The sequence below is a fragment of the Pelophylax lessonae genome (assembly GCF_965119305.1).
Source record: "Pelophylax lessonae genome assembly, chromosome: 2".
In the NCBI taxonomy this organism is placed as follows: Eukaryota; Metazoa; Chordata; class Amphibia; order Anura; family Ranidae; genus Pelophylax; species Pelophylax lessonae.
The window spans coordinates 729,770,264-729,796,573 of NC_138769.1; the positions used below are offsets into that span (position 1 = coordinate 729,770,264).

The window sequence follows — 26,310 nt, forward strand, 5'->3', positions numbered from 1 at the left end:
ATACTCCCCCTACTCCTAGCCTTTTAGGGGTACAAACAATAGTAATTGGGGCCTAGTGTGGTTGTGTACGTGTGATATACATACACTTTTTTGGGATCATATTTTCTATTCCGCTATTTAATCAAAAACCTTTGGGGATCAGTTAAATTGGGGGATAGTCTGTGTTGGTACGTGTGAGAGAGATCCACCTTTCCAAGTTGTTGGGGTTCATCTCATACTTCTGAAGGTTTGAGGGTGCTGCCTGTTCCATACTCCCCCTACTCCTAGCCTTTTAGGGGTACAAACAATAGTAATTGGGGCCTAGTGTGGTTGTGTACGTGTGATATACATACACTTTTTTGGGATCATATTTTCTATTCCGCTATTTAATCAAAAACCTTTGGGGATCAGTTAAATTGGGGGATAGTCTGTGTTGGTACGTGTGAGAGAGATCCACCTTTCCAAGTTGTTGGGGTTCATCTCATACTTCTGAAGGTTTGAGGGTGCTGCCTGTTCCATACTCCCCCTACTCCTAGCCTTTTAGGGGTACAAACAATAGTAATTGGGGCCTAGTGTGGTTGTGTACGTGTGATATACATACACTTTTTTGGGATCATATTTTCTATTCCGCTATTTAATCAAAAACCTTTGGGGATCAGTTAAATTGGGGGATAGTCTGTGTTGGTACGTGTGAGAGAGATCCACCTTTCCAAGTTGTTGGGGTTCATCTCATACTTCTGAAGGTTTGAGGGTGCTGCCTGTTCCATACTCCCCCTACTCCTAGCCTTTTAGGGGTACAAACAATAGTAATTGGGGCCTAGTGTGGTTGTGTACGTGTGATATACATACACTTTTTTGGGATCATATTTTCTATTCCGCTATTTAATCAAAAACCTTTGGGGATCAGTTAAATTGGGGGATAGTCTGTGTTGGTACGTGTGAGAGAGATCCACCTTTCCAAGTTGTTGAGGTTCATCTCATACTTCTGAAGGTTTGAGGGTGCTGCCTGTTCCATACTCCCCCTACTCCTAGCCTTTTAGGGGTACAAACAATAGTAATTGGGGCCTAGTGTGGTTGTGTACGTGTGATATACATACACTTTTTTGGGATCATATTTTCTATTCCGCTATTTAATCAAAAACCTTTGGGGATCAGTTAAATTGGGGGATAGTCTGTGTTGGTACGTGTGAGAGAGATCCACCTTTCCAAGTTGTTGGGGTTCATCTCATACTTCTGAAGGTTTGAGGGTGCTGCCTGTTCCATACTCCCCCTACTCCTAGCCTTTTAGGGGTACAAACAATAGTAATTGGGGCCTAGTGTGGTTGTGTACGTGTGATATACATACACTTTTTTGGGATCATATTTTCTATTCCGCTATTTAATCAAAAACCTTTGGGGATCAGTTAAATTGGGGGATAGTCTGTGTTGGTACGTGTGAGAGAGATCCACCTTTCCAAGTTGTTGGGGTTCATCTCATACTTCTGAAGGTTTGAGGGTGCTGCCTGTTCCATACTCCCCCTACTCCTAGCCTTTTAGGGGTACAAACAATAGTAATTGGGGCCTAGTGTGGTTGTGTACGTGTGATATACATACACTTTTTTGGGATCATATTTTCTATTCCGCTATTTAATCAAAAACCTTTGGGGATCAGTTAAATTGGGGGATAGTCTGTGTTGGTACGTGTGAGAGAGATCCACCTTTCCAAGTTGTTGGGGTTCATCTCATACTTCTGAAGGTTTGAGGGTGCTGCCTGTTCCATACTCCCCCTACTCCTAGCCTTTTAGGGGTACAAACAATAGTAATTGGGGCCTAGTGTGGTTGTGTACGTGTGATATACATACACTTTTTTGGGATCATATTTTCTATTCCGCTATTTAATCAAAAACCTTTGGGGATCAGTTAAATTGGGGGATAGTCTGTGTTGGTACGTGTGAGAGAGATCCACCTTTCCAAGTTGTTGGGGTTCATCTCATACTTCTGAAGGTTTGAGGGTGCTGCCTGTTCCATACTCCCCCTACTCCTAGCCTTTTAGGGGTACAAACAATAGTAATTGGGGCCTAGTGTGGTTGTGTACGTGTGATATACATACACTTTTTTGGGATCATATTTTCTATTCCGCTATTTAATCAAAAACCTTTGGGGATCAGTTAAATTGGGGGATAGTCTGTGTTGGTACGTGTGAGAGAGATCCACCTTTCCAAGTTGTTGGGGTTCATCTCATACTTCTGAAGGTTTGAGGGTGCTGCCTGTTCCATACTCCCCCTACTCCTAGCCTTTTAGGGGTACAAACAATAGTAATTGGGGCCTAGTGTGGTTGTGTACGTGTGATATACATACACTTTTTTGGGATCATATTTTCTATTCCGCTATTTAATCAAAAACCTTTGGGGATCAGTTAAATTGGGGGATAGTCTGTGTTGGTACGTGTGAGAGAGATCCACCTTTCCAAGTTGTTGGGGTTCATCTCATACTTCTGAAGGTTTGAGGGTGCTGCCTGTTCCATACTCCCCCTACTCCTAGCCTTTTAGGGGTACAAACAATAGTAATTGGGGCCTAGTGTGGTTGTGTATGTGTGATATACATACACTTTTTTGGGATCATATTTTCTATTCCGCTATTTAATCAAAAACCTTTGGGGATCAGTTAAATTGGGGGATAGTCTGTGTTGGTACGTGTGAGAGAGATCCACCTTTCCAAGTTGTTGAGGTTCATCTCATACTTCTGAAGGTTTGAGGGTGCTGCCTGTTCCATACTCCCCCTACTCCTAGCCTTTTAGGGGTACAAACAATAGTAATTGGGGCCTAGTGTGGTTGTGTACGTGTGATATACATACACTTTTTTGGGATCATATTTTCTATTCCGCTATTTAATCAAAAACCTTTGGGGATCAGTTAAATTGGGGGATAGTCTGTGTTGGTACGTGTGAGAGAGATCCACCTTTCCAAGTTGTTGGGGTTCATCTCATACTTCTGAAGGTTTGAGGGTGCTGCCTGTTCCATACTCCCCCTACTCCTAGCCTTTTAGGGGTACAAACAATAGTAATTGGGGCCTAGTGTGGTTGTGTACGTGTGATATACATACACTTTTTTGGGATCATATTTTCTATTCCGCTATTTAATCAAAAACCTTTGGGGATCAGTTAAATTGGGGGATAGTCTGTGTTGGTACGTGTGAGAGAGATCCACCTTTCCAAGTTGTTGAGGTTCATCTCATACTTCTGAAGGTTTGAGGGTGCTGCCTGTTCCATACTCCCCCTACTCCTAGCCTTTTAGGGGTACAAACAATAGTAATTGGGGCCTAGTGTGGTTGTGTACGTGTGATATACATACACTTTTTTGGGATCATATTTTCTATTCCGCTATTTAATCAAAAACCTTTGGGGATCAGTTAAATTGGGGGATAGTCTGTGTTGGTACGTGTGAGAGAGATCCACCTTTCCAAGTTGTTGGGGTTCATCTCATACTTCTGAAGGTTTGAGGGTGCTGCCTGTTCCATACTCCCCCTACTCCTAGCCTTTTAGGGGTACAAACAATAGTAATTGGGGCCTAGTGTGGTTGTGTACGTGCGAGATACATACACTTTTTTTGATCATATTTCCTATTCCGCTATTCAATAAAAACCTTTGAGGATCAATTGAATTGCGGGATAGTCTGTGTCGGTACGTGTGAGAGAGATCCACCTTTCCAAGTTGTTGGGGTTCATCTCATACTTCTGAAGGTTTGAGGGTGCTGCCTGTTCCATACCCCCCCTACTCCTCATCTAGCCTTTTAGGGGTACAAACAATAGTAATTGGGGCCTAGTGTGGTTGTGTACGTGCGAGATACATACACTTTTTTTGATCATATTTCCTATTCCGCTATTCAATAAAAACCTTTGAGGATCAATTGAATTGCGGGATAGTCTGTGTCGGTACGTGTGAGAGAGATCCACCTTTCCAAGTTGTTGGGGTTCATCTCATACTTCTGAAGGTTTGAGGGTGCTGCCTGTTCCATACCCCCCCTACTCCTCATCTAGCCTTTTAGGGGTACAAACAATAGTAATTGGGGCCTAGTGTGGTTGTGTACGTGCGAGATACATACACTTTTTTTGATCATATTTCCTATTCCGCTATTCAATAAAAACCTTTGAGGATCAATTGAATTGCGGGATAGTCTGTGTCGGTACGTGTGAGAGAGATCCACCTTTCCAAGTTGTTGGGGTTCATCTCATACTTCTGAAGGTTTGAGGGTGCTGCCTGTTCCATACCCCCCCTACTCCTCATCTAGCCTTTTAGGGGTACAAACAATAGTAATTGGGGCCTAGTGTGGTTGTGTACGTGCGAGATACATACACTTTTTTTGATCATATTTCCTATTCCGCTATTCAATAAAAACCTTTGAGGATCAATTGAATTGCGGGATAGTCTGTGTCGGTACGTGTGAGAGAGATCCACCTTTCCAAGTTGTTGGGGTTCATCTCATACTTCTGAAGGTTTGAGGGTGCTGCCTGTTCCATACCCCCCCTACTCCTCATCTAGCCTTTTAGGGGTACAAACAATAGTAATTGGGGCCTAGTGTGGTTGTGTACGTGCGAGATACATACACTTTTTTTGATCATATTTCCTATTCCGCTATTCAATAAAAACCTTTGAGGATCAATTGAATTGCGGGATAGTCTGTGTCGGTACGTGTGAGAGAGATCCACCTTTCCAAGTTGTTGGGGTTCATCTCATACTTCTGAAGGTTTGAGGGTGCTGCCTGTTCCATACCCCCCCTACTCCTCATCTAGCCTTTTAGGGGTACAAACAATAGTAATTGGGGCCTAGTGTGGTTGTGTACGTGCGAGATACATACACTTTTTTTGATCATATTTCCTATTCCGCTATTCAATAAAAACCTTTGAGGATCAATTGAATTGCGGGATAGTCTGTGTCGGTACGTGTGAGAGAGATCCACCTTTCCAAGTTGTTGGGGTTCATCTCATACTTCTGAAGGTTTGAGGGTGCTGCCTGTTCCATACCCCCCCTACTCCTCATCTAGCCTTTTAGGGGTACAAACAATAGTAATTGGGGCCTAGTGTGGTTGTGTACGTGCGAGATACATACACTTTTTTTGATCATATTTCCTATTCCGCTATTCAATAAAAACCTTTGAGGATCAATTGAATTGCGGGATAGTCTGTGTCGGTACGTGTGAGAGAGATCCACCTTTCCAAGTTGTTGGGGTTCATCTCATACTTCTGAAGGTTTGAGGGTGCTGCCTGTTCCATACCCCCCCTACTCCTCATCTAGCCTTTTAGGGGTACAAACAATAGTAATTGGGGCCTAGTGTGGTTGTGTACGTGCGAGATACATACACTTTTTTTGATCATATTTCCTATTCCGCTATTCAATAAAAACCTTTGAGGATCAATTGAATTGCGGGATAGTCTGTGTCGGTACGTGTGAGAGAGATCCACCTTTCCAAGTTGTTGGGGTTCATCTCATACTTCTGAAGGTTTGAGGGTGCTGCCTGTTCCATACCCCCCCTACTCCTCATCTAGCCTTTTAGGGGTACAAACAATAGTAATTGGGGCCTAGTGTGGTTGTGTACGTGCGAGATACATACACTTTTTTTGATCATATTTCCTATTCCGCTATTCAATAAAAACCTTTGAGGATCAATTGAATTGCGGGATAGTCTGTGTCGGTACGTGTGAGAGAGATCCACCTTTCCAAGTTGTTGGGGTTCATCTCATACTTCTGAAGGTTTGAGGGTGCTGCCTGTTCCATACTCCCCCTACTCCTCATCTAGCCTTTTAGGGGTACAAACAATAGTAATTGGGGCCTAGTGTGGTTGTGTACGTGTGATATACATACACTTTTTTTGGATCATATTTTCTATTCCGCTATTCAATAAAAACCTTTCTAGGGCAAGATCTTAAATTACAGAAATATGAGGAGACCGTCAAATAAGGGCCGTGGCCTGGGTCGTGGTGCTGCTGGTAGAGCTCCTGTTGCAAGGAGAGGACATGGTCGATCTGTGCCAGCTACACGCACAAGTGAAACACCTTCCTCAAGTGTGAGTAGGCGACAGAACCTGCATCAGTATTTGGTAGGGCATCAAACGCCCCTAGAAGTGATGAGGCCAGAACAAGTTGAGGCGATAGTAGATTGGTTTGCTGCTGACAGTGCCTCCAGTTCCTTCACATTGTCTCCCACCCAGTCTACTGCAGAAAGGTCAGAGTTGGCACCTGCAGCCAATGTCCAACCGTCTTTCACCTCACCCCCTTGCAAATCAGGCCAGCAGTCTGAGCCCCAAGCCATACAGCAGTCTCTTATTCTTTTTGAGGACTCTGTCAGCAGGGTTTCCCAGGGCCATCCACCTAGCCCTGCCCCAGAAGTGGAAGAGATTGAGTGCAGCGATGCCCAACCACTTATTTCTCAAGATGAGTACATGCAAGGATCATCGCAGCACGTCTCCGATGATGACGAAACGCAGGTGCCAACTGCTGCGGCGTTCAGCATTGTGGAGACCGACAAGGAGGGCAGGGGTGAAGACTGGGTGGAAGATGATGTGGAGGACGATGAGGTCCTCGACCCCACATGGAATGAACGTCATGCAGGTGAACTGAGTAGTTTGGAGGAAGAGGCGGTGGTCGCACAGAGCCACCAGCACAGCAGAAGAGGGAGCAGGGTGCAGAAGCGGAGCGGCCGTGCCCTAGACACTACGCCCGCTACTGCCCAACGCAGCAAGGGAACGAGCGCACCAAAGTCAGCTCAAAGGAGTTCTCTAGCGTGGAAGTTCTTTAGAAAATGTGCTGATGACAGGACACGAGTGGTTTGCACCCTGTGCAATCAGAGCTTGAAGCGAGGCATGAACCTTCTCAACCTGAGCACAACCTGCATGATCAGGCATCTAAGTGCAAAGCACGAGCTGCAGTGGAGTACACACCTTCAAAACCAAGAAACGTCTCTGGCTCATCCTGCTTCCTCTTCTGCTGCAGTCTCGGCCGCTCCAGCCACATCTGTAGTGATACCGGCACCTGCCACCCCGCAAACAGACGATCTGTCAGCAACACCACCACCTGGGTCACCAACAACCATCTCCACAATGTCCCGTGGAAGCGTTCAGCTTTCCATCTCCCAAACACTTGAGAGGAAGAGGAAGTACCCCCCTACCCACCCGCGATCCCTGGCCCTGAATGCCAGCATTTCAAAATTATTGGCCTTTGAAATGCTGTCATTCCGTCTGGTGGAGACGCACAGTTTTAAAAACCTTATGTCGGTGGCTGTCCCACAGTACGTCGTGCCCAGCCGCCACTACTTTTCCAGGCAAGCCATCCCTTCCCTGCACAACCAAGTGGGGGAAAAAATCAGGTGTGCACTGCGCAACGCCATCTGTGCCAAGGTCCACCTAACTACGGATACGTGGACCAGTAAGCACGGTCAGGGGCGTTATATCTCCCTAACGGCACACTGGGTAAATGCAGTGGCGGATGGGCCTGAGGCGGATAGCAATTTGGCGCATGTCCTTCCACCACCGAGGATTGCAGGGCGCTTCAGTTTGCCTCCTGTTCCTAACTCCTCCTACTCCGCTTCCTCATCCTCTACCGCCTCCTCATCCGGACAGCGTAACACCTTCACCACCAACTTCAGCACGGCCAGGGGTAAACGACAGCAGGCAGTTTTACAACTTGCCTGTTTGGGGGACAAACCACACACCGCGCAGGAGTTGTGGAGGAGCATGGAACAGCAGACAAATGAGTGGTTGCTGCCAGCGAGCCTCAAGCCCGGCCTGGTGGTGTGCGATAACGGGCGAAATCTCATAGCAGCTCTGGGCCTAGCCGGTTTGACGCACATCCCTTGCCTGGCGCATGTGCTGAATTTGGTGGTGCAGAGGTTCCTTAAAAACTACCCCGATATGTCAGAGCTGCTGCAGAAAGTGCGGGCCGTTTGTGCGCACTTTCGGCGTTCTCACCCTGCTGCTGCTCGCCTGGCAGCGCTGCAGCGTAACTTCGGCCTTCCCGCTCACCGCCTCATATGTGACGTGCCCACAAGGTGGAACTCCACCTTGCACATGCTGGAAAGACTGTGCGAGCAGCAGCAGGCCATAGTGGAGTTTCAGCTGCAGCACGCACGCGTGAGTCGCTCTGCGGAACAGCACCACTTCACCACCAATAACTGGGCCTCCATGCGAGACCTGTGTGCCTTGTTGCGCTGTTTTGAGTACTCCACCAACATGGCCAGTGGCAATGACGCCGTTCTCAGCTTAACTATCCCACTTCTATGCCTCCTTGAAAAAACAATTCGGGCGATGATGGAAGAGGATGTGGCACAGGATGAGGAGGAGGAGGAGGATGAAGAGGTAACATTTCCAAGGCTTTCAGGGCAGTCATTCGCAAGGGGCTCCGAGGGTGGGTTCCTGCACACGCAAACGCCAGGGACGCAATTGTCCAGCAGGGGCACAGTTCTGGAGGATGAGGAGGATGAGGAGGAGGAGGAGCTGGAGGAGGAGATGGAACCATGTTCACAGCAGGGTGGCACCCAGGCCAGCTCATGGCCATCACTGGTGCGTGGCTGGGGGGATACAGAGGACACGGACCATACACCTCCCACAGAGGACAGCCTTTCGTTGCCTCTGGGCAGCCTGGCACACATGAGCGATTACATGCTGCAGTGTCTCCACAACGACCGCCGAGTTGCCCACATTCTAACTTGTGCTGATTACTGGGTGGCCACGCTGCTGGATCCCCGTTACAAGGACAACGTACCGTCCTTAATTCACTCACTGGAGCGCGATCGCAAGATGCGCGAGTACAAGCGCACGCTGGTAGACGCCATGCTGCTGGCATTCCCATCTGACAGCGGGGCCACAGTGGAAGCACAAGGCAGAGGAGGAGGAGGAGGAGGTCGCCAACGCAACCAGGGCACCGCCAGCACCTCAGAAGGCAGGGTTAGCATGGCCGAAATGTGGAAAAGCTTTGTCAGCACGCCACAACAAACAGCAGCACCAGCAGCTCAGATGGAACGTCTTAGCAGGAGGCAGCATTTTACCAACATGGTGGAGCAGTATGTGTGCACACGCCTACATGTAGTGAATGACGGGTCTGCCCCCTTCAACTTCTGGGTCTCCAAATTGGGCACATGGCCTGAGCTTGCCCTTTACGCCTTGGAGGTGCTGGCGTGCCCTGCAGCCAGTGTATTATCTGAACGGGTATTTAGCACGGCTGGGGGCGTTATAACAGACAAGCGCAGCCGCCTGTCCAGAGACAATGTGGACAAGCTCACGTTCATTAAAATGAACCAGGCATGGATCCCACGGGACTTTTCCGTACCTTATGCAGAATAGCAATGGATACCGACCTTACCCACCCATTGTTCCATTTTTGCTCTTTCTCACTCTTTTGGGGTGTACCCTCATTTAAAATTTGTGAAAAGAAGCAGTGTTGGCTACCTCGTCCTCCTCCTCAGGGCCAGATTAATGTAGGGGCTATTGGAGCTGCAGCTCCAGGCCCCTACCTTTTATATAGGCCCCGGGTTGGCCATATTCACTGTTACCGCTCTTCTGTCACTTGTAAACACAGAAGTCTGGCTTCTATGCTCGCTTCCCCAGGCAGCACCCTCAGAACCTCCCCACACAGCGTGAAGGCCGGACAAGGAGGGACAGTTGGCGATGCATGGATGTGTTTATGGGCTTCAGAGACAGCATCCCATGTTGAATTAGGCATGCATGGCTGCACCCTTCCTCCTCTGGGTGCATGGCAAGGCACGGCCCTAAGGCCCTTCAAAATCCTCAGCACCAAGCCCATGATGCTGTTAATCCGGCCCTGGTCCTCCTCCACCGCCGCTTCCACCTACACCGCCCATAGGTGTGCGCAGCCTATTGCATTAAGGTGTGCACCCCAAAGTTGAAATACACATGCATGTGTTTGCCAGCAGGGAGAGTAATGTATCGGGGCCATGTACCTGTAGGCAAGGAGAAATAGAGCAGAGCAGGTCCCAGGGAGATCTTTCCCATCTCCTCACTGGCAATGCTATGTGCCCTAGGTGATTAGGGTGTGCCCAGGCACACCCAGCACACCCTGTGCGCACGCCTATGTCACCGCCACATCCACCACCACCTCAACCTCCCTCCTACTCCATATGGGCCTCGTCCTTCAGAGATGAAGAAGAACATTGTTTTATTTTTCTGTTTTTTTTTGTTGTTTTAAGTTATTTCCCTATCCACATTTGTTTGCAGAGCACTTGCCATGCTCTTAATTACGTTTTGCTGCCATTTGCAGCACTCTAGCCCTTTCCTTTGGTGTTTTAGAGCCATTTTAGTGCCTTAAAGTTCGGGTCCCCATTGACTTCAATGGGGTTCGGTGTCCGGGAAAAGTTCGGTAAAAGTCCGGGACACGGACCCGGACTTTTTTTTAAAGTTCGGCCGAACCCGTCGAACACGGACATCTAGGTGTCCGCTCAACCCTACTAGGGACTAAAGCCCCGTACACACGCATCGAAAATCGGCAGGGAATTTTGGTCCGACGACCGATCTGCCGATTTTCGGCTTGTTAGGATGATGCTTCCGACAACCGACTCCGACTTTTCGGACGAAAAAAATCCTGGTGTGCAGGCTATAAAATTTTTGTCCGCCATCAAAACACGTCCGATTTTCCGTCAGTCAGTACAGATTTCGACAGGGAAAAATCTAATGAGCAAGACTGGGCATGCTCAGAGAAGAAAGAACACAAAGAAAGTAAACCAACACATGACATCACTTCTGAAGTAGAATTTTGTTGGGCGAGAAAATTCGTGTGCAGTCTAGGCACATTCCAACCAACAAAACACCACTCTGGACAAAAGACGGACGATCGGTCGGCCGATAATCGTTGCGTGTGAACTAGGCTTAAGACTGGGATGTCACCATTAAAGTTCATGTGCTTGTAAAGGCAGGTGTCCCAATACTTTTGACAATATAGTGTATATGTACAGTTAGGTCCATATATATTTGGCCACAGGCACAATTTTAATACTTTTTGCTCTATAAGAGTCGGTTCACGCTGCCATGAACACTAAAGTCGCCTCATAAGGGGCGACTTCTAGCGCGACTTTTAGCGCGATTTCGGCGCTACTTCGGCATGACTTAGCGCGACTTTGGCGCGTCTTAGGGCGACTTCGGCCCGACTTGTGAATTATTTTACGCGAGACGACTTTGTATTTGGCCAATCAGAATATGATGTGTTGTGACCTAATTTCCCTTTCATGTTTTTTTTTTTTGCTGGCATTTATCGGGCATTTTTTGGGCGTCTTTGGAGGCAGGCATGTCTTTACTGTCTGGGGGGTCTAAAAAGTGTACCTGTGAAGTTTCATCTCTGTAGCATGTCCAGAACCAGAAAATAAAAAGCATTTTTCTTATAATTATTAATACAGCAGTGTGGGTTCAGTGGGTTCAGTGTGGGTTCTGGACATGCTACAGAGCAATAAAAAATGCTATAGAGATGAAACTTCACAGGGACACTTTTTGGACCCCCCAGACACTAAATCCAAAAAAAGTCATGCCTGCCTCCAAAAATGCCCGATAAATGCCTGCAAGAAAAACGGCCAGGTGGAGAGGAGCCATATTCCTGTTCTAATAAAAATTATAAGGAAAATGTTCTTTTTTTCTTGTTCAGGACCATTTTTATGGAAAGTCGGATCACAAGTCGCTTCAATTTAGATAAGGAGGCGACTCCCATTGAAGTATATGGGACAAGTTGGATCACAAGTCGCCTCAAAGTAGTACAGGACCCTTTTCTGAAGTCGGAGCGACTTCAGTAGTGCCAATTAAGATGGCACTGATTGATTAACATTGCTTTTGTTATGTCAAGCGACTTGGGACGACTTGAGGGCACACAAGTCGCCTCACAAGTCGCACTAGTGTGAATGGGCTCTAAGACACCCGAAAAAAATTAAAATTAAATAATCCAAATTTATTTGAAGTGCAGACTTTCAGCTTTAATTCAAGGGGTTGAACATATCAAGTACAAGTTTTAGGAACTGCAACCATTTATATACACAGTCCCCCCCATTTTCAGGGGCTCAAATGTAATTGAACAAATGAATATAATCATAAATAAAATGTTAATTTTTAATATTTTATTGAAAATCCTTTACTGGCAATGACTGCCTGAAGTCTGAAACCCATGGGCTGGGTTTTCTCCTTTCTGATGCTTTTCCGGGCTCTAACTGCAGCTATCTTCAGTTGTTCTTTGTTTGTGGGTCTTTCTGCCTTTAGTTTTGCCTTCAGCAAGTTAAATGTATGCTCAATTGGGTTGAGTTCAGGTGACTGACTCGGCCATAATGCAGAATATTCCCCTTCTTTTCCTTTAAAGAGGTTGTAAAGTCATTAAAATTATTTTTTTTTCCAACCTGAAAGAGAAACACATAATGAGCTAGTACTATAGCTCATTATGAAATACTTACCTTAGAACGAGCCCAAGCCGTGCCGCCGCTTACCTGTATGACGGGCGACATGTTCAGTCACCCGTCTTCCGGGATCTCGGCATCCGGCCATCTGATTGGCCGGACCTGCGATTACGTCACTCCCGCGCATGTGCGCGGGAGCCGACGGTCATGGCGCGGGGCTCTGAAGGAACGGCACCAGCGGCCTCTCCTTCAGAGCGCATGCGCCAGTGATGTCACTGGCTGCATTTAAGGTAAATATCTCCTAAAAGGTACATGTTTATGAGATATTTACAGTACCTATAGGTACTGTAAGTCTTATCATAGGCTTACCTATAGGTAAAAGTTGCAGAGGAGGGTTTACTTTCTATTTAAAAGCTCCTGGGCTGCTTTTGCAGTGTGTTTTGGATCATTGTTCAATGTCCATCTGTACTGTTAAGCGCCGTCAAATCAACTTTGTTGCATTTGGCTGAATTTGGCATATCTCTAAACACCGCAGAATTCATCCGGCTGCTTCTGTTCTTTGTCACATCATCAATAAACACCAATGACCTAGTGCAACTCACACTGCCTCCACCATGTTTAATAGATTACATTGTGTGCTTTGGATCATGAGCTGTTCCAAGCCTTCTCCACACTTCTTTCCTCTTGTCATTCTGGTACAAATTAATCTTAGTTTTATCTGTCCAAAGAATGCTTTTCCAGAACTAGTCTGGCTTTTTCAGATGTTTTTTGGCTTTTCAATCCTTCAGGCTTATGAATGGTTTGCACCTTGTGGTGAACCCATTGCTCTCGTGAAGCCTTCTCTTGATTGTAGTCTTTGACAATGATACGCCCACCTCCTGGAGAGTGTCCTTCACTTGTCTGGATGTTGTGAATGGGTTTTTAATTTACCATAGATAGGATCCTGCGATCATCCACCACTGTTGTGTTCCATGGATGTCCAGGCCTTTTTATGTTGCTGAGCTCCCCAGTGCGTTCTTCTTTCCTCAGAATGTACCAAATTGTTGATTTGGCCACTCCTAATGTTGCTGTTATCTCTCTGATAGATTTGTTTTGTTTTTGAAACCTTACAATGGCCTGTTTCACTTGCATGGACAGCTCCTTTGATGCATGATGTAGGTTCACAGCAATAGATTCCAAATGCAAATACTACGCTTAGAATCAACTCCAGACCTTTTACCTGCTTTATTTATGAAGAAATAATGAAGGAGTAGCCAATACCTGGCCATAAAATAAAAAATATATACAAGGTGGTGCAAGCAACAGGCATAGGAAACTAATAATGTCCATAGGGTGGTCATGTAGACTACCCTTAATGTCCTTGTGATGTATGGGAAGACAGTCTTTGTGTTCAGAGCCAGCCTAGTGGGGAGTGGAAGCCATCTCCAGAAATGTAAAGGAACAGAAAGAAAACAGGCGCCTCTTGAGTAAAGACTGTAAACATTTATTTGGCCAAGTTCTTTAAAAACTTACATAGGGTTAAGTGAAAGTAGTTATATGGATCAACCTGTGTCCTGGTGTGGGGCCACTAGCTGTGGGTCGGCTGTGCTCACTGATTTTTCGGTTCCTGTCTGGCAGGAAGTGATGTAACGTGGGAGGCTGAGTCCGCGGCCTGGACCGCAAGGTGAGCCGCAACGTTGCCGTCTAAGATCTTCCGGCGTGCTTATGACGCGTTTCGGAGCATGCACACTGCAATGGAATACCAGCGTGCTCTCCTTTCTCAAGCTTGAGAAGGACCTGGTGTTCATTTTTGACCGATTGCAAAATGTCCTGTGCCTGTGTAATGTAAACACAGGCACAGGAAATGATGCAATCTTCTGTCCTGAAGCCCTTTTTTGGTTCCAGTGTGAGAGGAGAGAACATCAGTCAGTGAGTACACAAGCACTACACATACACCAGTACACATAGGCACATTTGTCACCCCCTGATCACCCCCAGTTAACCCTTTCACTCCCTGTCACATTGTCACTATATACAGTATACAGATAATTTACTGATCACTGTATTAGTGTCACTTGTGACGCAAGTTAGTGTGAGAGGCAGTTAGTGCTGGTAAAGCAGCAGTCCCAGATAGGTTTAGGTATATATCCCCTGATAAAGATTTAACCCCCTGATCATCCCCAGTTAACCCCATTAAATTTCCTGTCACAGTGTCACTATTGTAGTGTACAGATCTTTTTTCTGATCACTGTATTAGTGTCACAGGTGACATCAGTTAGTAATAACGTTAGTTTGCATCAATCCAGGACAGCGTTAGATTGCCCACCGCATATTTAGTAATACATTTTTAACCCTTTGATTGCCAGTGACACAAACACACACACACACACACTAAAGGCCCCCATTACTAGTATCAGGGCTTTTTTTCAGCAGAAACGCGGGGGAACGCAGTTCCGGCACCTCCAGCATTGACTGTATGTAATGATAAGGGGTTCAAGGTCTATTGATGCTATGTGTTGGGGGGATCTATTGTTGCTGGAAATCTACTTTTGTGGGGTGGGGAGGGGTGTGTACTGTTGCTTAGGAGGTCTATTGTTGTTGGTGGGGGGGATCTACTGTTGCTGGGGTGGGTCCTTTGTTGCTGGGAGGGATCTAGTGATGCTGGCTGCAGGAAAATCTGTTGTTGCTGCTGGGGGACTATTGTTGCTAGGGGAGGGGGTATTTTGTTGCCAGTGATACATTGTTGCTGGGGGAGGGTCTATTGTTGCTGGCTGTTGGAGAGAGTCTCTGGTGCTGGCTGCAGGGAGATCGATTATTGCTGTTGGGGAACTTTTGTTGCTGGGGGAGGGGGTATTTCGTTCCGGGTGGTTCATTGTTGCTGAGGGGGTCTTGCTGGCTGCATGTGCTCTAGTTTACTGTTTTTCTTGTTATTATTAACAAATTCCATACAAATTATGTAGTACCACAATTGTTATATGGTTCTGTATTCTCTAAAAGGAGCAGGAGGTAGGTAGGGGGTGGAACCAAGGAATGGTGCAGGAGGTGGGAAGGGGGCGGAGAAAAGTGGTGACTCAGAAAGGGGAGTTCCTGCACCTATTGTCTGAGAAAAAAAGCTCTGACTAGTATAGTGTCTGAACGGATCAATATCTTTGATCAGATCAGAACAATACTAGCGTCCCCAATAGTTTAGTATAGTGTTCCCAAAATGAAGCATTAGCAGGATCAGCCCCAACACCTGCTAGCACCTGCATTTAGCCCCTTGGCCCATCCCCCAAGAAGTGCAGTATCAGCAGATTACTGTCACTTCCAATACACAGCACACTAAACCGCAGCGTTAGCAGAGTCAGGCCTGATCTCTGCTAGCACTAGCAGTTACATTTTTTGGTAGCAGTTCAAACGGTCCTTGACAACCAGGTGTTTTTTTTACCTGTGAGTCACACTAGGTACCTATAAATTTATTGGCCAAAATGTCCAAACAGAGGTACACTAGTGAAGAGGCCTACAGGATACTGAGCATGAGCGATGGGGAAGGCTCAAGGTCAGAGAATCAGGCTCAGTATACAAACCTGTAGAGAGCAGCGGCACCCTGACAGATAGCTCTGACGAGAGTAGTGGTCCCTGCCAAGGTCAGGCGTACCCGAATCCGTTCTTCGGTTGCTGAGGTGCAGGGTGAACTGGCAAGCACCAGCGACCTAGTACATCCTGGTCATATTTAAACCAGCACTGCTGTAACACTTAGTGATGTGGCGAGTCCCATAAGTGCAGTTCAAGCTAGTGCGGTGGCTAGCACAAGTAGTGTCCCGCAGCCACCAAGAATTCAAAGACAGGCCCATAGAGCCCATAGTGTCCTTCCTGATGCGCTTGCAAATCCTGATTGGGGGCCCACCACTTTCACCACATTCACTGGACAACCCGGAATTCAGGTGGAAACAGCCGATTTTACTGCCCTTGATTTTTATGAGCTGTTTTTCACGGAAGATCTGTACAGATTTTTGTGGACCAAAGCAATTTATATGCTGATCAATTTATCTCCCCAAATCCAAATTCTACCCTCGCAAGAGAATTTGCATGGAAACGTATCACTGTTACTGAATTTGAAACCTTTCTGGGCCTATCCCTATGGGCATTACTGAAAAGTGTGAGTTGCAGTCATATTTTTGTTCACTCACCCAATTCATCATATGTCCGTGTTCTCTGCTGCCATGGCCAGGACTAGATACGCGGATTTAGGTGTGACACCCGCTTTTTTTGTCCCTCCTGTCCTGGCCAACCTGGTCTCTGCATCGGGGACTGTTTCCGGCACTACCACACACTAGTAGAGTATTAGTCTAGGGCACACTTTCACACAGGGTCTCGAAAGATGTTAGATGGCTATCGCATTTTGACAGACGCTAGTCTGGAACATTTGAAGTTTTTTTACAGTTACAAAAAAAAGTGTAAAAAAAAAAAATTACAAAAATAAAAAAAACAAAAAAACAAAAAAATAGTTGTCGTTTTATTAAGTTAATTTTCTGTTCTTACTGTTTTACTCTACTTTATAATATACTGCTATACTGTAATCTTTTATTTTTACTGTTACTGCTCACCATAGACAGATCCCCTTCTGTTTTTTTAAGTGGATTGGATTGGAGATGGGCAGGTGTAAACAGACACAAGTCCATTTGCATCTGCCACTCCATACAGGTGAATGGAGGGTCTGATTGGGTCCACCTGAAAAACAGACAGGCGGACCTGATTGGACTGATCGTGGAAAAGGGGCCTAAGGCTGCTTTCACATGGATGCATTGTGGTTTACCTGCACCTCAACTGACCTCAATCTTTGCTTCTTCCTCAGGATTCCTGCAGGTATTGCTGATTGCTGCTGTCCCTTAGGCAGGTATGGCTGGTGGCTGCTGGTGGGTACTGCTGGCTGGTACTGCTGGCTGGTACTGTTGGCTTGTACTGCTGGCTGGTACTACTGGTGGGGGAACTTCTGACTGGTACTGCTGGTGGGTACTGCTGGCTGGTACTGCTGGCAGGTACTGCTGGTGGGTACTGCTGGCTAGTACTGCTGGTGAGTACTGTTGGTGGGTACTGCTGGTTGGTACTGCTGGCTAGTACTGTTGGTAAGTACTGCTGGCTGGTACTGCTGGTGGGTACTGCTGGCTGGTACTTCTGGCAGGTACTGCTGGTGGGTACTGCTGGCAGGTAATGTTGGAGGGTACTGCTGGCTGGTACTGCTGGTGGGTACTGTTTGCTTGTACTGCTGGTGGGTACTGTTGGTGGGTACTGCTGTTTGGTACTGCTGACTGGTACTGCTGGAATATACTGCTGGCAGGTACTGCTGGCTGGTACTGCTGGTGGGTACTGGTAGCAGGTTCTGGCTGGTTCCTGACCCACCATTCCCGAGCATTAGTGTGACAGGAGTGGTGCTGGAGGAAGCATATGGCTGCAGTAGAGAGCAGAGCTGATGCTTCCTATATCACTCCTGTGACCCGGAGCACATTTGGTATCACTCTGTGACAGGAGGCCGCGCTATAGAGGAAGCACCTGCTCTGTTTCCTCTAGTGCTGGCGGGTACTGTTAGCTTGAACTGCTGGTGGGTATTGTTTGTGGGTACTGCTGGCTGGTACTGCTGGGGGGTACTGTGGGTGGGTACTGCTGGGGGGTACTGCGGGTGGGTACTGCTGGGGGGTACTGCTGGCTGGTACTGCTGGTGGGTACTGCTGGCTGGTAGTGCTGGATGGTAGTGCTGACTGGTAGTGTTGGTGGGTAATGCTGACTGGTACTGCTGGCTGGTACTACTGGCTGGTACTGCTGGTGGGTACTGCTGGTGGGTACTGCTGGATGGTACTGCTGGTGGGTACTTCTGGCGGGTACTGCTGACTAGTACTGTTGGTGGGTAATGCTGGCTGGTACTGCGTGTGGATACTGCTGGTGGGTACTGCTGGAAGGTACTATTGGCAGGTACTGCTGGCTGGTACTACTGGTAGGTACTGCTGGCTGGTACTGCTGGCAGGTGCTGCTGGCTTATACTACTGGCTGGCACTGCTGGTGGGTACAACTGGCTGGTACTGCTGGCTGGTTTTACTGACTGATACTGCTGGCTGGTTTTACTGGTGGGTACTGCTGGTGGGTAGTGCTGTTGGGTAATGCTGGCTTGTACTGCTGGCGGGTACTGCTGGTGGGTACTGCTGGCAGGTTCCCAACCTACCATCCATCCCTGAGCATCAGTGTAAATCTGTGACAGGAGTGGCGCTGGAGGAATCATGCGTCTGCAGTAAAGAGCAGAGCCGATGCTTCCTGTATCGCGCCTGTCAGTGCATTTGGTATCACTCCACCTGTAACAGGAGCCGACGCTATACAGGAAGCATCGGCTCCGCTTCCTCTAGTGCTGGTGTTCTAAAATTTCATCGGACCCATGAAAATTCCGGACCTGGTCACGTCCGGTGACGCTACGTCAGAACCCAGCTGGTGCGACAGCTGGTGCGAGCCCCAGTGCGCATGCGCAGAAGACATTTTCGAGGTCCGATTAAATTTTAAGAACAGCTGACTGAGAGGAGGCGGGACTGAGGTGCGTAATGAATGCATTAAAAACGGCTCCTTCTGTTCTAAGTATGCTAAGTAATAATAATAAGAAATTAAGAAATACTAAATATAATTGTTTTTTTAATATTTATCTTCAGTATTTTGTTATATTTAGTATTTCTTAATTTCTTATTATTATTACTTAGCATACTTAGAACAGAAGGAGCCATTTTTAATGCATTCATTACGCACCTCCGTCCCGCCCCCTCTAAGTCAGCTCTATAGCTCCATACCACCTCCCTGTAAGAAATCGATGACGCGGCGGCAACTCCGTCCCACCTCAGCCCCGCCTCCTCTCAGTCAGCTGTTCTCTAAGTCTTAAAATTTCATCGGACCTCGAAAATGTCTTCTGCGCATGCGCACCGGGGCTCGCACCAGCTGGGTTCTGACGTAGCGTCACCGGAAGTGACGAGGTCTGGAATTTTCATGGGTCCGATGAAATTTTAGAACACCGGCTCTGTTCTTCACATGCACATATGCCACAGACAGCTCGCATACAAAGGCCAGTGACAGTCAGTCCTGCAGGACTCGGCTGCATAATTAAATGTCCATGTGCAAAAAGAAAGGTCCAGTAGCAATGCTAAAACTGTAACTCCGGCTGACGAAATGTGTAGGGTAGAGGCTGACGTGATGCGTGACGTCATCACGCAAGCGGCCGTGGCTGGTTACCAGAGTCAATTTAATTTGCTTTTACCAATATGTCTGTCTCTTCAGGATACCATGTGAGTGTAGAATCACTGTTTTTAATAAACTGAGGTCTTATATTACCACACCTTGGAATGTATACTAAATAAATGTATACTGTTACTAAACACCTTGGATTGTAAACTGTATACAGTCAGTATATATTTGTATTCAGTGTATATACCAGTATACATTCCAAGGTGTTTAGTAACAGGCACGACCTTCTGAATGAAAGAGAAGTTTATCCTGATTGATGTGGACATCAGGAACAGTCCATGTGCAAGACCTCTAGTGTGCAGGGGGGGGGGGCATGAGCAGCAGGGACCATTTTTGCGCTCAGAGGATTAGGTAAGTATATCTCAGCTCTCCTCACCCCTGGGCAAAAATGGAGTAGTTAACCCATCCAGTGCGGGCATCCTGGAGTTCTTCTTTACTAACAGATTTTCAAGACACACAGCATTTGGATGCCTGTGTTGGTATAAAAAGGTCTCTATATTTGCTATATCCTGCAAAGGTTTATTGTATAGTGCGGCCCCGATAAGTATAATTAGCATTGCATTAAGACAGTATTTTTAAAGGGGGAGCTCCGCTTGTTTGCTCCCCTCCCTTCCACTGCAACATTTGCCACCTTTCCGGGGTGTAATGGGTACCTGGTCTTGATACCCGGGAGTTCAGACCCCCTCCTCCTTCCCCGACCACCAGGCCATTCACAAAGTGTAGTAGGGAACCGGCTGTACTGCCGGTTTCCCTTACCCAAGATGGCCGTTTTTTTCTTTTTACTGTTTTTTGTTTTTTATTGGTTGAGCCAGATGGACTTGTGTCTTTTTACAACCTGACTAACTATGTAACTATGGCGGCGGCAGCACCTGAGAGCTGATTGAAAAATCGGCTGGGGTGAAGACACTGCTGGTGTCCCTATATTAACCGCTTGCCGACCGCCGCACGACTATTTACTGCGGCAGTCAGCCCCGTACAGGCAAAGTGACGTAGGGCTACGTCGCTCACCCATGAGCCTCTAGAGGTCGAGCGAGCGCGCGCCGCCGAAGGCGCGCTCCCGCCCCCGCTATTTCCCTGCCTTCCCCGATGTCCACCGCTGGAGAGGGAGAAAGGCAGGCGGCTAATGTAAACAAAGCCGCCTGTCATTCTCCCTGGTGTAACAGCAGAGATCATACGATCCTGCTATGTAGGATCATATGTCTCTGTGGTTACATCAGAAGCCACGCCCCCCACAGTTAGAATCACGCCCCTAGGGATACATTTAACTCACTGATCACCAATAAAGTTAACCCCTTCCCTGCCAGTGTAATTTTTACAGTAACAGTGCATATTTATAGCACTGATTACTGTAGTAATGTCACTGGTACCCCCAAAAGTGTAAAAAATGTCAGTCAAGGGTCCGATCTGTCCGCCGCAATGTCGCAGTCCCGCAAAAAAAAAAAAAATCGCAGATCGCCACCATTACTAGTAAAAAAAAAAAAAAAAACAATAAAAAGGACATAAATCTTTCCCGTAGTTAGTAGACGCAATAACTTTTGCGCAAACCAATCAAAATACGCTTATTGCGATTTTTTTCTACCAAACATACGTAGCAGAAAACAAATTGGCCTAAAATGTTAAAAAATTTTGATTTTTACATTTTTTTGGGTGGAATTTCATATAAAAAAATTTGAAAAATATTGTTATTTTTTCAAAATTTACGCTTTTTTTTGTTTAGAGTGCAAAAAGTAAAAATCGCACAGGTGATCAAATACCACCAAAAGAAAGCTCTGTTTGTGGGGAAAAAAAGGACGTCAATTTCATTTGGGTACAGCGTCGCACGACCGCGCAATTGTCCGTTAAAATCATGCAGTGCCGAATCGCAGAATAGGCCCTGGTCTTTGAGCAGCCAAATCCTCCGGGGCTTAAGTGGTTAAAAGTCAGCAGCTACAGTATTTGTAGCTGCTAACTTTTAATTTTTTCAGAAGCCTGAATCTCAGCTTTGAAGTTGATACCAATAGAAAAATATAGGATGTTTTTGAGTATGTTCTGCATGGATCCATCTTATATATATATTATATTTCCAATTAGAAATACCGTATTTTAACTTACAGGCTTTTTGGTGCTTTCACTAGTTTCAATACATTGAACATGCTTACTAAATAACTGCTGTAAGAACATTTGTTGCCAATACTACAGCTTTACAAGAGCCCTCTGAGACTTGTGAACCATTTTCAGTATATTTTTATCTGCAACAATGTATACATAGAGCAGTGATGGCGAACTTTTTCCCATGATGCTCATGCACTCTGCAGTGTAGTTGAGCATAATGGGAAATGTAGTTCCAAAACATCTTGGGTGCCAAGGTTCGCCATCACTGACATAGAGTATAAGTGTTTATACTACGACTGTAGTTGAATGGGAGAGACAAAAATATATTCTTGGCCAGGGGTTTATTGATTATTTTCAGCTCTTCAGTCTTGCCGCAAATGTATTTACAACATTTAGTGCAGGCAACTTTGCAGCTCACTGTGGTGTAATGCTAAGAGTGCCAATGTCAAATAAATCTGCCAGATTGTCTTAGCCTGACCTGACCTCCCCTTTTACTCACCTCCCAGATAGGCACAATTGTAGAAGCTGCATCTCCTGCTGGACGACTGCAAGACAAACTTGTTGCCCCTCTCGATGTAGCGGGTGACGTGGAAGACCTCATCCACCGGGATCAGGACCTCCTTCTGGGACGGGAAGTAAGAGAAGTTCTGTATGTCGGCACCAAAGCATGTGGTGATGTTGAAGAAGGATGCATTGCCGAATTGCTGCGCCTCTTTGATGTCCATAGACGAAGAGGCGAATTGGCTTAGTCTGACGGGGTCACCGGGGTTGGGAGGGGGCTCAAACTCGATCCTGCCGGAACCCCGATATGTGAGCCATGGCTGCCCAGCACACCCACGACGGAGCAACGTCAGGGCTCGGGTGAGGTAAAAATGTAATGCGTGAAATGCAAAGGATGATGAATTGGCACCATATTCCCTTACTGCCCGATTTAACTGTTTGTACACTGGGAGGGTCATGTTGCTGTAGACTAACAAGGCAATCCCGTACTCATCTTTGAACCCAGCTGGAAGAGATTTTATCAATGTCTTTTTGGTCGGCCATGTTTCAGAGGCATCCAGCCAAGCCACATCCAACTCCTTGTTTGTCTGTCTTTCTTTTTTGAGTATATCTGGTGCCCGGGATTCCATTTTATCCACACATCCAACATACTGGTCATCGAAGGAGTCCTGGTAGATTCCCAGCTGGACCCGTAGACTCGCAACCTGTGCAGATTTAAAAAAAAAGACAGATTTAGCACAGATTCAAGTTGGTCACTCCACATTACAGCCAAATTGAACAAATCATACGCAGTTTCCTTTACATCAACCACAAATATGTAATGAGGGCCTAGCTAAAAAATACTGTTCATACTCAGACAGGCCCTCACACTACATACTTGCTGGAAAATCCAGGAGCCCGTTCAGACCTTCCCATTGTGGTGTCAATCTTTGGCACCGCAAGGCAACTCCCATATGGTGCATATGCATTGCAGCACACTGTATAGTGCAAGTAAGTGCATTGCCATGGTCCTAGTGTGCTACAACATAAAAAATGGTGTACTGTATGTCCAATTTGTGGTTCATTTCTGCGTGTTGGCATCCCTACTCCCTGTTTAGCTTCTCCTTGGGGAGATTCACCCTCTCTATTTGTCCTGGTCACTATTCTCACCAGCACAGGAAGTGAGAGGAAATCTTTCAATGGGGTCACAATTATCTAAAAGGGGATTTCCTCTAAAGTCCAGTTGTGACTCTCGGAAAGGGTGCAAATTCAAACATGACACAAACACAACAGAGAATCTAACCTTTCCATGCTCCATGCATACTAAAAAAAAAATGTTTTTGACTCCCAACTGGTTTGGTCTCTGAAGAGTGATCCTAGAAGGTATCCATGCTATCTGGTTGCGCCCAACAGTTCACACCAAAATGCAGGTCTTGGCTTGAAGTTTACAAATCATATATTTATAAACCATTCTATGCTCCATTCAAACTGAAAAAATAATAGTTTTGACTTGCTTTGGTCCCTGAAGAGTGATCCCCATTTGAATCACGCTTCAGAGAGCATTTGACAGTCAAACCTGTTTTATTCTTTGAACCGGCAACAGTGCAAAGCCCTGTTCAATTGACAGAAGTATAATACAACAGAGGGCATCATTCCTGCCGTGGCTGCATAGCAAAGCATCACGGCTGCGACATGTGTACACCCCTGGCTATTGCCTCTGCAGCTAAGGGGGTAGCAGTTGGAAGGGGGGTGTAAAAGCACTGCTTAATCATGGGGTCTTAACCACTTAAGCCCCGGAAGATTTTACCCCCATTCCGACCAGGGGGTATTTTGCGATTCGTGACTTTAACGGACAATTGCGCGGTCGTGCGACGCTGTACCTAAACAAATTTGGCGTCCTTTTTTTCCCACAAACAGAGCTTTCTTTTGGTGGTATTTTATCACCTGTGCGATTTTTTGATCACGCGCTATAAACAAAAAAAGAGCGTAAATTTTGCAAAAATAGCAATATTTTTCACATTTTTTTATATGAAATTCCCCCAAAAAATATGTAAAAATCAAAATTTTTTAACATTTTCGGCCAATTTGTTTTATGCTACCTATGTTTGGTAAAAAAAATCGCAAAAAGCGTATTTTGATTGGTTTGCGCAAAAGTTATCGAGTTTACTAACAAAGGGAAAGATTTTTGTCATTTTTGTTGTGTTTTTTTTTAATGCGTAATGGCGGCGATCTGCGATTTTTTTGCGGTACTGCGACATTGCGGCGGACAGATCGGACCCTTGACTGACATTTTTGACACTTTTGGGGTTACCAGTGACATTTCTACAGTAATCAGTGCTATACATATGCACTGTTACTGTAAAAATACACTGGTAGTGAAGGGGTTAACTTTATTAGAGAGGGAGGGGCTGTGTGTGTCCCTAGGGGCGTGCTTTCTACTGTGATTGGCTGTGGCTTCAGATGTATGAAGAGTGATCGACGGTTCTACATAGTAGAACCGTATGATCAGCCTTCATACACTGGGGAGAATGACAGATGGCTTGTTTACACAAGCCGCCTGACTTTCTCCCTCTCCCCCGCCGATCGCCGAGTGACCGGCGGACATCGGGTCCGCTGGTCACACGCGCGGGGGGGTCCGTGACCACGCGGGAGCGGAAACGCGCCTCCGGGGGCGCGCGCTCGCTCCCTAGACCCTCACAAGCTAGTGACGTAGCCCTACGTCACTTTGCCTGTGAGGGGCTGACCGCCGACGTAGATCGGCGTTAGGCAGTCGGCAAGTGGTTAACGCTCCCCCAAAGGCTAGTGTGAATGAGACCTTAGACATGCTGTGGGAAACCCAAGGCTTAAAGTGGAGCTCCAGGCTTCTTTAGAAAAAAAAATACTGTAGCTGCTGACTTTTAATATCCGGACACTTACCTGTCCACGCATCCAGGTGTGTCTTTACCCTAGCCGATTTTTCAATCAGCTCTTGGGTGCTGCTGCTACCATCTCGGCTGAGGGAAACCGGCAGTGAAGCCTTGTTCTGGGCCCTCCCAGTTCTGGGTTCCCCCCTTTGTGAGCGGCCCCTGGCTTCCAGGTCCTGTTGGCACTTCAGCCAAAAACAGAGGAGGCATTGTGTTAAAGGACCTGCCAGAGCATGGCTTGGCTGTTGAGCAATATATTTGTACACTAGCAGCTGGGCTCCCCCAGTTTCCTGTGCGATCTCTAGTAAATGCTAGCACCTTTAGTGCTCCTGAGACCCCAGCATCCCCCAACTGTATCCTGTGTCCCATGTGCACTCCAACCCCTTCCTTGTACACCTCTTGTGTTCCAGTGTTCACAGTGTCTTTCAATCTGAACTCTGCGATGGTTCCCACCATCCCTGTGCTGAGTTCCCAGGTCTGTACACCTACTGTGCCCATTATGAGGGGTTTCTGCCATCCCTGTGCTGAGGTCCAGGGTCTCTATACCTTCTTTGGCCATTATGAGGAGCTCCTGCCATTACTGTGCCAAGTTGCCAGGTCTGTACATCTGCTGTGCCCATTATGAGGGGCTCCCACCATCACTGTGCTGGGTTTCTGGGTCTGTACACTGGCTGTGCCCATTATGAGGGGTTCCCACCATCCCTGTGCTGAGTTCTCATGTCTGTACATCTGCTGTGCCCATTATGAGGGGCCCCCGCCATTACTGTGCCAAGTTCCTGGATCTTTCAATATGAACTTTGTGATGGATCCCACCATCCCTGTGCTGAGTTCTCGAGTCTGTACACCTACTGTGCCCATTATAAGGGGTTCACGCCATCCCTGTGCTGAGTTCCTGGGTCTGTACACCTACTGTGCCCATTATGAGGGGTTCCCTCCATCCCTGTGCTGAGGTCCAGGGTCTCTATACCTTCTTTGGCCATTATGAGGAGCTCCTGCCATTACTGTGCCAAGTTGCCAGGTCTGTACATCTGCCGTGCCCATTATGAGGGGCTCCCACCATTACCGTGCTGAGTTCTCATGTCTGTACATCTGCTGTGCCCGTTATGAGGGGCCCCTACCATTACTGTGCCAAGTTCCTGGATCTTTCAATATGAACTTTGTGATGTTCCCACCATCCCTTTGCTGAGTTCTCGGGTCTGTACACCTACTGTGCCCATTATGAGAGGTTCCCACCATCCCTGTGCTGAGTTCTCGGGTCTGTTACACCTACTGTGCCCATTATGA

The 26,310-nt window shown here is 46.8% G+C and overlaps 1 protein-coding gene across 1 annotated transcript in view; it reads right to left on the bottom strand.

Moving 5' to 3' along the window:
* Positions 1–26,310, bottom strand: part of LOC309546868 (ecto-ADP-ribosyltransferase 5-like) — a 66,557-nt gene that overhangs the window by 16,848 nt on the left and 23,399 nt on the right. Inside the window, exon 2 of the mRNA XM_082246564.1 lies at positions 22,143–22,848. Coding sequence (XP_082102690.1) covers positions 22,143–22,848 — 706 coding nt within the window. The remainder of the gene's footprint in view (positions 1–22,142; positions 22,849–26,310) is intronic.